This window comes from Carcharodon carcharias (genome assembly GCF_017639515.1).
Source record: "Carcharodon carcharias isolate sCarCar2 chromosome 29 unlocalized genomic scaffold, sCarCar2.pri SUPER_29_unloc_24, whole genome shotgun sequence".
Lineage (NCBI taxonomy): Eukaryota > Metazoa > Chordata > Chondrichthyes > Lamniformes > Lamnidae > Carcharodon > Carcharodon carcharias.
The window spans coordinates 187633-200413 of NW_024470670.1; the positions used below are offsets into that span (position 1 = coordinate 187633).

The 12781-nt window shown below is 47.4% G+C and overlaps 1 protein-coding gene across 7 annotated transcripts in view; it reads left to right on the top strand.

Moving 5' to 3' along the window:
* LOC121274071 (sialic acid-binding Ig-like lectin 13) overlaps nt 1–2113 on the top strand; it is a 43989-nt gene extending 41876 nt beyond the window's left edge. For all 7 annotated transcript variants that reach the window (XM_041181209.1, XM_041181213.1, XM_041181215.1 and 4 more), the window contains 2 exons: nt 882–1044; nt 1758–2113. In XM_041181209.1, the coding sequence (XP_041037143.1) occupies nt 882–1021 (140 nt within the window). In that variant the 3' untranslated portion in view covers nt 1022–1044; nt 1758–2113. The remainder of the gene's footprint in view (nt 1–881; nt 1045–1757) is intronic.
* The last annotated feature ends 10668 nt before the right edge of the window (nt 2114–12781 follow it).

Consider the following 12781-nt stretch of genomic DNA (forward strand, 5'->3'; position numbering starts at 1 on the left):
TGGAAGAATATGGAAATTGCAAGGTCTATTACAGACACTCAGATGCACAGAGATTCTCACAGATACTCTCTGCATCTCTAACTCTCTATCCTCCTTTCCGAAGCTTCCTGAAACCTGAACCTTTGACCAGTCACCTGTCCCAACTCCTCTTACGTGATTTTGTGTGAAATTTTGTTTGAGTATCTGAGAGTAAGAGAGAGGTGGAGAGGTTTAGGAAGGGAATTCCTGTTGGTGAAAAGCTTACATCATGTTCTCAGCTTTCCAGTGCCCATTTTTCACATGATGTCCAATGTCCATGTTCATAATGGGGATTGCCTATGTAAACGTCACGCTGTAGTTACACTCTCCCACCAGTGGTGGTATGGTAGCACTTAACCCTTGCATCTCCAAGCTTTTCCAGCAATTTCACTTCCTAATTTGCTAGTATTCACCTCGACCGCTCCCTGTGGGAGCGAGTTCCACATTCTCCCCTCTCTCTGGGTAAAGATTGGAACTGTTTATTTAGCGGGGGGTGTAACTCCGTGGGGGAGTCCATCTCGATCCTGCCCGATTGGCACACGCGTCCGAGATGGATTTCCACCCTGCGCTAAATGTTTCCAGAATTTTCTACAACACAATCCTGTACACAGCAATGTAGAGAAACATTGGACAGAGAGTCAAACAGCACAATGATCCATTCTACCAATGTTCCACGCTAAGGGGAAAGTTCAGATTGTCCACTCTTAGAGTGTTTACAATGAAAACATTCATTCCACATTGAATCCCAGTGGATGGGTCAATATTACAGCAAATGTTGCAGTGATATGAAGCTTGATTGTTCAGCCAGAGTGAGAGACTGAAAGCGGAGAGTCAGTGATGACTTCTTTCTGTGTGTTCTCTAGACAGTGGAGGAGAGATTCTGCACGTGATCCAGATCCTGGGAATACGAGCTGTGATATTCCTTGTGGCTGTGGTTATCACTATCGCTGGAGTCTGTGTCTGGGAGGGACAAACAGTGAAAGGAAGTCGACAGACTGTTTAAAGCTTTTGTACAGCAACAATCTGGTCAGTCAGTGTGGACAAATAATGTGCAATGTTGGGTTAAGTTGTAATGAAATTGGTCAGTGTCCTGGTTAGAATCACCTTCGTATCAGAGAGGCATTCCAGCACAGTGGGAGCCAATTCAGCCCATTGAGTTCATGCTGTCTCTCTGTAGAGCTATCCACTCAGTCCCATTCCACTGCTCTATCCCCGTATCCCTGCAAGTTTATTTCCCCTCAAGTGTCCATCCAATTTCCTTTTGAAATCGTTCATCTTCTCCACTTCCACCATCCTCGTAGGCAGCGAGTTCCAGTTCATTACCACTCACTGGAAAATGTTCCTCCTCACATACCCCCTGACCAAAACCTTCAATCTGTGTCCCCCAGTCCTTGTACCATCAGCTAATGGCAACAGCTTCTCTTTGTCTACCTTATCTAAACCCATCATCATCTTGTACACCTTGATCAGATCCCCCGTCAATCTCCTTTGCTCCAAGGAGAACAACGCCAGCTTCTCCAACCCAACCTTGTAGCTAAAATCCCTCATCCCTGGACCCATTCTGCTCAATCTCCTCCCCACCCTCTCAAGGACCCTCACTTCCTTCCCAAAGTGAGGAGAACAGAATTGGACACAATACTCTAGTTGTGACCTAACCAGAGCTTTATAAATGTTCAGCATAACCTCCCTGTGTTTGTACTCAATCCCTCGATTTATGAAAAGCTTATTCTTTCCATCAGCACAAACAGCAATTTCCAAGCGGACTCCCATCAGCAGACAGAGTGCAATGAAACATCGGCATGCCTGCTTCTTAATGTATGGAGAGAAACCTGGAATGAGAGATTCTCCTTCTTCTCCTCAGCAAGCTGAAACTTTTCCTTATACCTGGTTCTCCCCAATCCTGCTGTGTGGACACATCATAACCACGGCATTGTCTGGCTGTGGGCAGCCAACATGGTCGAATAGGAATGAACAGAAATGTGACGTTGATAAACTCTGTTCTCTGATTGGAAAGTGCTTTCTGAATGCTGCTCCTTTTTCATGCTGCGATAGATTGTAAGAAGCATTTGGGTAATGAATAAAATTACATTTAATATCACAAATGATTAAAATATTCAGGCTGTTCTATAGATATTTACATCTTACTCTGATGCTAAGTTCTTGGCTCAAAGTCATTACTTCATGTTGTCAGGTTTTTCCCAATAATATGACTTTCTGTGCCTATCTTTATCATAGATATTTCCCATGTAAACATGTCACATTGTAGTTACACACTCCTGCCAGTGGTGGTGCCCTGCTGCTCAGATACAGCAACAAATATTCTTGTTATGTTCATGATGTTGTTGGGGCACAGGCATCAGGCAGAATCTTAGGTAGTGACGGCAATGTTCTTAGGAGTGTCCAGCCCACCCTCAGTGCTGGTCCAAAGAGAGTGCTGCTGTCCCTCAGTCCTGACCCTCCAACAGTGCAACACTCCCTCAGTGCTTGTCCAAAGACACTGCAGCACTCCATCAGTAATGACCCTCTGACAGTGTAGCACTCCCTCAGTCCTGACCCTCCGACAGTGTAGCTCTCCCTCAGCGATGGTCCAAAGACACTGCAGCAGTCCCTCAGTAGTGACCCTTCGACAGTGTAGCACTCCCTCAGCACTGAACCTCCGAAAGTGCGGCACTCCCTCAATAATGACCCTCACACAGTGCAGCACTCCCTCAGTACTAACCCTCCAGCAGTGCAGCACTCCCTCAGCACTGAACATCTGACAGTGCAGAAATCCCTCAATACTGACACTCCAAAAGTGCAGCACTACCTCAGAACTTACCCTCCAACAGTGGAACACTACCTCGGAGCTGCCTCTGCAACAGTGGAGGGCTCCCTCAGTCCTGTCCCTCTGACAGTGGAGGGCTCCCTCAGTCCTGTCCCTCTGACAGTGCAGCACTCCCTCAGTACTGACCCTCTGACAGTGCAGCGCTCCCTCAGTACTGACCCTCCGACAGTGCAGCACTCCCTCAGTACTGACCCTCCGACAGTGCAGCACTCCCTCAGTACTGAGACTCTGACAGTGCAGCACTCCCTCAGTACTGACCCTCCGGCAGTGCAGCACTCCCTCAGTACTGACCCACCGACAGTGCAGCACTCCCTCAGTACTGAGCCTCTGACAGTGCTGTGCGCCCTCAGTACTGAGCTTCTGACAGTGCAGCACTCCCTCAGTACTGACCCTCCGACAGTGCAGCACTCCCTCAGTACTGACCCTCCGACAGTGCAGCACTCTCTCAGTACTGAGCCTCTGACAGTGCAGCGCTCCCTCAGTACTGACCCTCCGACAGTGCAGCACTCCCTCAGTACTGACCCTCCGACAGTGCAGCGCTCCCTCAGTACTGACCCTCCGACAGTGCAGCGCTCCCTCAGTACTGAGACTCTGACAGTGCAGCACTCCCTCAGTACTGACCCTCCGACAGTGCAGCGCTCCCTCAGTACTGAACCTCTGACAGTGCAGCGCTCCCTCAGTCTGGCCCTCTGACAGTGCAGCATTCCTTCAGTGAAGGGGAGGTCATATCTCACAAACTTGATCGAGTTTTTCAAGGAAGTGACAAAGATGATCGACGATGGAAGGGCAGTGGATGTTATCTACATGGATTTCAGTAAGGCCTTTGACAAGGTCCCTCATGGCAGACTGGTACAGAAGGTAAAGTCGCACGGGATCAGAGGTGAGCTGGCAAGATGGGTACAGAATTGGCTTGGTGACAGAAGACAGAGGGTAGCAGTGGAAGGGTCCTTTTCTGAATGGAAAGCTGTGACTATTGGAGTTCCGCAGGGATCAGTGCTGGGACCTTTTCTGTTTGTAGTATACGTAAATGATTGGGAGGAAAATGTAACTGGGCTAATTAGTTAATTTGCAGACGACACTAAGGTTGGTGGAGTTGCAGATGGTGAAGAGGATTGTCAAAGGATACAACGGGATATAGATCGGATGGAGACTTGGGCGGAGAAATGGCAGACGGAGTTTAATCCGGACAAATGTGAGGTAATGCATTTTGGGAGGTCTAATACAGGCAGGAATTATATAGTAAATGCCAAAACCCTAAAGTGCATCGACGGGCAGAGGGATCTGGGTGTACAGGTCCACAGGTCACTGAAAATTGCAATGCAGATGGATAAGGCAGTCAGGAAGGCACATGGCATGCTTGTCTTCATTGGCAGAGGTATTGAGTATAAAAGCTGGGAAGTCATGCTGCGGCTGTATAGAACCTTGGTAAAACCACACTTGGAATATTGTGTGCAATTCTGGTCGCCACATTACCAGAAGGATATGGAGGCATTGGAGAGGGTGCAGAGGAGGTTTACCAGGATTCTGCCTGGTCTGGAGGTTATTAGCTATGAGGAGAGGTTGGAGAAAATCGGATTTGTTCTCACTAGAGCGACGGAGATTGAGGGGTGGCTTGATAGAAGTTTACAAAATTATGAGTGGCATGGACAGAGTAGATAGTCAGAAGCTTTTTCCCAGGATGGAAGAGTCAATTACTAGGGGACATAGATTTAAGGTGAGAGGAGAAAACTATAGAGGAGATGTGCGGGGCAAGTTTTTTACGCAGAAGGTAGCGAGTGTCTGGAATGTGCTGCCAGAGGAGGTAGTGGAAGCAGGTACAATAGTGGTGTTAAAGAGGCAGCTTGACAAATACGTGAATAGGATGGGAATAGAGGAATACGTACCCCGGAAATGCAAAATGTTTTAGTTTACGGGCAATAAGATCGGCGCAGGCTTGGAGGGCCGAAGGGCCTTTCCTGTGCTGTACTTTTCTTTGTTCTTTGTTCTTTGTCAGTACAGGCAATCCAACCGTGCAGCACTCCCTCAGTACTGACCCTCTGACAGTGCAGCACTCGCTCAGTCCTGGCACTGGGGAGTTTCAGTCTACTCTGTGGGGCAGGCATCTCCTGAATGGGGTCTTGAACCCCACAAAATTCTACAACATTCTGGCTCCCTGAGTTCGGCTGTGAAACCCACTGACCCACAGGAGAAACTCCTGGTCAATGACTGTCCACCTGTGAGCAGAAATATCACCACAGGGTCAGGACACAAAGGGTTAACAGTTCACCAACATCTCAAAACATGAGCTGCTCTGTCACTTTGATCCAACTTCCTCATTTTGTCTCACAGTGACACATCAACCCGTTTTAGTTAAATACACAGTGGCAGAAGCACAGGAAGAGTTCATTCAGCCCAAGTAGAGCGTGTGGGCAGTTCCTCCCCAGGCGAGCAGTCGGACAGGTCCTAGGTAAGTAACGGAACGATTGGAATTCACTTCCACGACCAACACCGTCCTTTGTTGATGCTGTGACTTTATGAAGACAGATTCCAATGATTGATGCCTTTGAAAGATTTCTACTGATTATTGAGATCTGGGTGTGAGGCTCACGTCTGTTGTACAGAAAATCTTTCTAGCTCAAGGGATGAGGGAACTGTAGATACATGAGCTTTGGGATGTCCTGAGGTTGTGAAAGGCGATATAGAAATGCAAGTCCTTTGTTGTTTGTCTTTCTTAAAGCCTTGTAACTCTCTGCAGAGCATCTATCATCCCACAGAGTATCAAATTAGTCAGTGAAGACATTGTCTAAAAGCAGTTCTGATCTCTCAAGAGCTGTCGGACAAGAGGTGAGGTCTCATTAACTCCTTTCTCTTTCAGAGTTTGAGAGTTAGAAGCTGAGGAAATATCTGGTAGTGGACAATGTTCGGGAAATCTTAATTCCTCCTGTCACTTCTCCAAGGTAATATCATCGTCAGCTCGGACAGATTTATGGTTCATAGTCTTTGTAAAAGATCATTCTTATTGAGCTGTGATTGGGAACTGATTCAGCAGTGATCCAGTGTACAAACTCACACCAAGTCCCATTCACCCATCATCCCTAAGCTCTCTGACTCCCTGTCCTACAACATCTCAAACTTAAAATTCAGATCTCTTTGTTCAAATGCCTCCATTGCCTCACACTGCCTCCTTATCTCTGTAACCTCCTGCTTCTCTCCCAACCAACGTCCCAAATCTCTGTGTTACTCCAATTCTGGCCTCTTGACCATCCCCCGATTCCCATCACTCCAATACTGGCGGCCGGGCCTTCAGCTGCCTGGGGCCTGAGCTCTGGAATTCACTCCCTAAACCTCGGGGATGGAGGAGCTCAGAGGGTTCTATTTTACTGAGAATCACCACGACCACATCACATCAGCTACAGTGAGAATAGACAGAGAGTTCAGCTTCACACTTCCTGTACAGTTTCACCATAGCAACCACAATATGGAAGTAAAATAACTGAAAGTTAAACTGAAGCTCAAACGAGTCAGTGTTGAGAGATGAGATGTTTACACAGTTTCCATGTGTATCTTGTAGACACTGTGTTGGGTGGAAGACGGGCTTCACTAAACATGGTCCTGAGGACCATGAGCCAATGTAGAATGAACTTGTCCACTTCTGTGTCCAGGATTCTCTTCCATCCGTTGTGAAACCTTGGGGAGTCCCTTGTGTGTCCTGTAGATGGTCCACACTGCAGCCACTGTGCCCCAGTGATGGAGGGGGTGGATATCGAGTCTAGTGGATCTACAAACCATCCAGAGTTAAATATTGATATTTCTCTCCCCAGTTGGACTGTCACAAGAGTGGAAAGGTGACACTCCACGAGAGGTGACAGCGCAGGAAGGTTCGTGTGTACAGATTCCATGTCATTAGAGTTATCCAGCACATTTGGAAAACCAAGGTGAGGTGGAGTCAGGTTTAATAATGAGAAACAAATTCCTTGGGCTCCCATTGCCTTTCACTCCAAGGATCATAGTCACGAGTTACCACGGTTCCACCATCGGACCCGGCTGTCTGGAGACGTGAAAGATGGCAACTGTTCCATGATTATAAACAGCATCAGACGGGAAGATGCAGGAACTTATTTTTTCAGAAGAAATTTGACAATGGTCCGAACCATAACTAATACCCTGTAACCCAGCTTCATGTTTCTGGTAAGTGCTGTGTTATAATTACTCAACAATTCACATTCAACAGTCAATGGGAAATAACTCAAACTGTGACGTTTACATATTAACACAATACACAGCTTATTATAACACACTGTCTGATTCTCAATAATGTGGTGATAGCTTCCCATTCAGTCCTAAAGCAACCTCTAATAATAACTTTAATATCAATGATGAAATGCATTAACTGTATTATCAGGTTATCCACTCCCATCAATCTCTCCTGTCCTGTTTAAAAGCCTGACGCATCGATAAAAGAAAGATGTGCATTTCTGCAGCGCAATTTACCACCTCAGGAGGATCCAAATCCCTTCACAGCCAATGAAAATGATTCCTGAATTGTAGTCACAGATGGTAAAAACAGCAGGCAGTTTGTGCACAGCAAGATCCAACAAACCACAATGTGATAAATCACCCAGATCACTGAGGAAATGAGAAGCCAGTGAACTCAAACCCCTGGTCTGATGAAGAGTCATACGGACTCGAAACATTAACCCTGTCTTCCTCTCCACTGATACTGTCAGACGTGCTGAGCCTTTCCAGCAATTTTTGATATTTTTTCAGATTTCCAGCATCCGCAGTATTCTGCTTTTAACTCCAATCTCTGGTCTGAGCCTCTTCTCTCATCCAGTGTCCTCAATTCACATGTCTCGGAGTGAACGTGTATTAAGCTGAGTGACAGAAACACTAAAGTCTCAAAGCAGGAAATTCTCTCCTGATCATTGTAACCTCTCAGATCTGATATCATCCTTATAAAAGTGCTTTCTCTTGTGGGACTGTGATTTCTATTTGAACTGATGCTTCATGTTATATTTCTCTAAAAGGATCCATTCTCTGTCTGTTAGATTTCACAGATAAACCCACGATATTCCCTGCTGAAATTATTGCAGGAAAGCGTGTGGATTTAAGCTGCACCTTCAACACAACATGCAATGGAACAGCAGCACCTGTCTTAACCTGGGACACTCCCACTGACGTACCTGGATCAGTCTCAAACACTGTAACTCAGCATGGTGTCACTCTGACCTATACTTCTGTTATGACCCTGACCCCATCACTCAAACACCATGGACACACTCTCAGCAATGTATTTTAGACAGTGCAGCACTCCCTCTGTTCAGACCCTCCGACAGTGCAGCACTCCCTCAGTTTAGACCCTCCAACAATGCAGCAATCCCTCAGTTTACACCCTCCAACTTTGCAGCACTCCCTCAGTTTAGACCCTCCAACAGTGCAGCACTCCCTCAGTTCTGACCGGCCGACAGTGCAGCACTCCCTCAGTGCCAACACTCTGACAGTGCAGAACTCCCTCAGTGCTGTCCCTCAAACAGAGCAGCACTCCCTCGCTGCTTATCCTCCATCAGTGCAGCACACCCTCAATACTGAATTGCCAACAGTGCAGCACTCCCTCAGTATTGACCCCCTGACAGTGTAGCACTCCCACAATACTGACCCTCTGACAGTGCAGCACTCCCTCAGTGCTGACCCTCCGACAGTGCAGCACTCCCACAATACCGATCCTCCGACAGTGCAGCACTCCCTCAGTACTGACCCTCTGACAGTGCAGCACTCCCACAATACTGACCCTCCGACAGTGCAGCACTCCCTCAGTACTGACCCCCTGACAGGGTAGCACTCCGTCAGGACTGACCCTCTGACAGTGTAGCACTCCCTCATTACTGACCCCCTGACAGTGCAGCACTCCCTCAGTACTGACCCCCTGACAGGGTAGCACTCCCTCAGTACGGATCCTCCGATAGTGCAGCACTAGCTTAGTATTTATCCTCCAACAGCATTTTTAAATATAAACCCTCAGAGCCATGGTAGAAATTTAAAGTTAACAAACAGCAAACAGCAGAAGAGAAACGTCACAGAGTCATGATGTATTGGCCAACAGTTTGATTTTGTCGTAACGCATTGTGGTATTGCGCACTCATTCCTACTGCCTGTTTACTCACTCCTTTGCTACTTCACCATTTTGTCTCACAGTGACACATCAACCCTTTCTAATTAAATACACAGAGGGAGCAGCACAGCCTGTTCTGTAGATACTTATAGATTAAAATTCTTATTTTGCAGCCAAATTCTGCTTCAAAGACAAAACTTCATGTTGTCACATTTTCTCCATCATATGAATTCCTGTGCCCGTCTTTATAATAGAAATTTCCAATGTAAACATGTCACATTGTAGTTTCACACTCCTGCCAGTGGTGGTGCCATTCCAAAGCTGTCTTGCTGCACAGACACAGCGAGAAATATTCTCGACGTGTACATGATGTTGTTGTTACACAGACATCAGGCGGAACCTTGGGCAGTGCCTAGAATGCACTTAGGACAGTGCAGACCACACTCAGAACTGACAGTGCAGCGTTTCCTCACTCCTGACCCTCCGTCAGTGCAGCGCTCCCTCATTACTGTCCCTCTGACAGTGCTGCACTACCTCATTATTGACCCTTTTCAAGTGCAGCACCCCGTCAGCACTTAACTTCTGACAGTGCAGCATTCCCTCCTGGCTGACAATCTGACAGTGCAGCACTCCCTCATTACACAGCATCCCACAGTGCAGCACTCCCTCAGTACTCACCCTCCCACAGTGCAGCACTCCCTCATTACACAGCATCCCACAGTGCAGCACTCCCTCAGTACTGACCCTCCCACAGTGCAGCACTCCCTCAGTACTCACCCTCCCACTGTGCTGTGCGAGTTGTTTAAATCAAGACTGGTGCCCAAAGAGGGAGGTTTCAATGCTAAATCATTGAAATCGGTGAAAATTATTTTTAGGCTGAGGGGAACAAGACTTAGTTCCTCAAATCCTTTCTTTTGCAATAACACACAGTATAAGAATCTCTGTTTAAATAAATTCCAGTTAAACTTTGCCATGAAAGGATATCTCCTCACACTCCGCTCGACCTCAGGATTAACCCTCCCACAGTACGGCACCCCCTCAATACTGACCCTCCGAATTTGCGAAACTCACTCAGTACAGACCCGCCAACAGTTAAGCACTCCCTCAGTACTGACCCTCTGACAGTGCAGCACTCCCTCATTAATGACCCCTTCCAGTGCAGCACTCCCACATTACTGACCCTCTGACAGTGCAGCATTCCCACATCACTGACCCTCTGACAGTGCAGCACTCCCTCAGTACTGACCCTCTGACAGTGCAGCACTCCCTCATTAATGACCCCCTTCCAGTGCAGCACTCCCACATTACTGACCCTCTGACAGTGCAGCACTCCCTCAGTACTGACCCTCTGATAGTGCAGCACACCCTCAGTACTGACCCTCTGACAGTGCAGCACTCCCACATTACTGACCCTCTGACAGTGCAGCACTTCCTCAGTACTGACCCTCCGACATTGCAGCAATCCTTCACTACTGGCCCTCTGACAGTGCAGCACTCCCACATTACTGACCCTCTGACAGTGCAGCACTCCCTCAGTACTGACCCTCTGATAGTGCAGCACACCCTCAGTACTGACCCTCTGACAGTGCAGCACTCCCACATTACTGATCCTCTGACAGTGCAGCACACCCTCAGTACTGACCCAACTAACAGTGCAGCACTCCCTCAGAACTGAACCTCCCAGGGTGCTGCACTCCCTCAGTACTATAGCCCTGACAGTGCAGCACTCCCTCAGTACTGACACTCTGACAGTGCAGCACTCCCTCATTTATGACCCTCTTCCAGTGCAGCACTCCCACATTACTGTCCCTCTGACAGTGCAGCACTCCCACATTACTGACACTCTGACAGTGCAGCACTCCCACATTACTGTACCTCTGACAGTGCAGCACTCCCTCAGAACTGACCCTCCGACAGTGCAGCACTCCCTCAGTACTGACCCTCCGACAGTGCAGCACTCCCACATTACTGACCCTCTGATAGTGCAGCACTCCCTCAGTACTGACCCCCCTAACAGTGCAGAACTCCCTCAGTACTGACCCTCCCACAGTGCAGCACTCCCTCAGTACTATACCCCTGACAGTGCAGCACTCCTTCAGTAATGATATCAGGGATTGTCAACAAGTATCATACGGCCAGAGTCCTGTATTGGGAACTCTATCGCCTGAGTTTCAGCCTCTGAGGTGAGGGGGAGGAGTCTAATCCCACGGAGCCAATGGAGAAGCTTGATGTCTACAGCTGCCCAAATATCATCACATGGTAAACGTTTTGCTGAAATCACAAAACATCCTCGATCTTCTCACTGATTACCCACTTCCTCATTTTGTCTCACAGAGACACATCAACCCTTTCTAATTAAATATACAGAGGGAGCAGCACAGGAAGAGGTCATTCAGCACAAGCAGAGCGTGTGGGCAGTTCCTCCCCAGGCGAGCAGTTGGACAGGTCCTGGGTAAGTAACGGAACGATTGGAATTCACTTCCACGACCAACACCGTCCTTTGTTGATGTTGTGACTTTATAAAGACAGATTCCAATGATTGATGCCTTTGAAAGATTTCTACTGATTATTGAGATCTGAGTGTGAGGCTCAAGTCTGTTGTACAGAACATCTTTCTAGCTCAAGAGATGAGGGAAGTGCAGAGACATGAGCTTTGGGACATCCTGAGGTGGTGAAAGGTGCTATAGAAATGCAAGTCCTTCCTTGTTTTTCCTTCTTAAAGCCTTGTAACTCTCTGCAGAGCACCTATTATCCCACAGACAATCAAACTATTCTGTGAAGACATTGTCCAAAAGCAGATCTGATCTCTCGAGAGCTTTCGGACAAGAGGTGAGGTCTCATTAACTCCTTTATCTTTCAGAACTTCAGAGTTAGAAGCTGAGGAAATATCTGGGAGTGGACGATGATCGGGAAATCTTACTTCCTCTTGTCACTTCTCCAAGGTAATATCATTGTCAGCTCGGACAGATTTATGGTTAATAGTCTTTGTAAAAGATCATTCATATTGAGCTGTGATTGGGAACCGATTCATCAGTGAGCCAGTGTACAAACTCACACCAAGTCCCAATCACCCATCACCCCTGTGCTCACTGATACACACTGACTCCCTGTCTGACAGCAGCATTGGAGGAGAGCAGAGAGTTAAAGAGGGTTTTAGGGATGGAGGAGGTTACAGAGATAGAGAGTGTAGAGGGGGGATGGTGGGGTAAGAAATCAATGATGAGAATTTGAAATTTGAGTCATTGCTGGACTGGGAGCCAGTGTAGGTCAGCGAGTGACAGGGGAGCAATCGGCTGAATAGAGAAGCAGGGATAGAATCTGGGGGATGAGGTCTATCCTGATGTTAGGACTCGGATAACAATGCTCTGAAATTTTGTGTCTTTTGCTGATTTTAGTCAGAATTTCCCATGAAGAAAACACAGCAGCTCCTAGAATAGACAGGCTGTTCAGTGTCACACTTCCTGTCCATTGTCACCATGCTAGAAATTTCAAAATGGTTGCAACATAACAGAAAGAGAGAAGGAAGGCAAAGCTGTCTGTGTGTAAAACTGTCAAATATTCTGAGTTATCATGATTGTCTCTGATCTGCTGCAGAGTTTATATTTCACAGAATAATAGCACTTTGCAGCTCAGAGAGAGACCATTGACTCACTGCCTGAAAGGGCGGTGGAAGCAGATTCAACAGGAACTTTCAGAAGGGGAACTGGATAAATACTTGAAGGGGACATTTTGCAGGGTTGTGGAGGAGAGAGCAGAGGTGAGAGTGGGACTTATTGAACAGATCTTTCAAAGACCCAGCACAGGCTCGATGGGCCAAATGGCTTCCTTTTGTTCCGGATCATTCTACAATC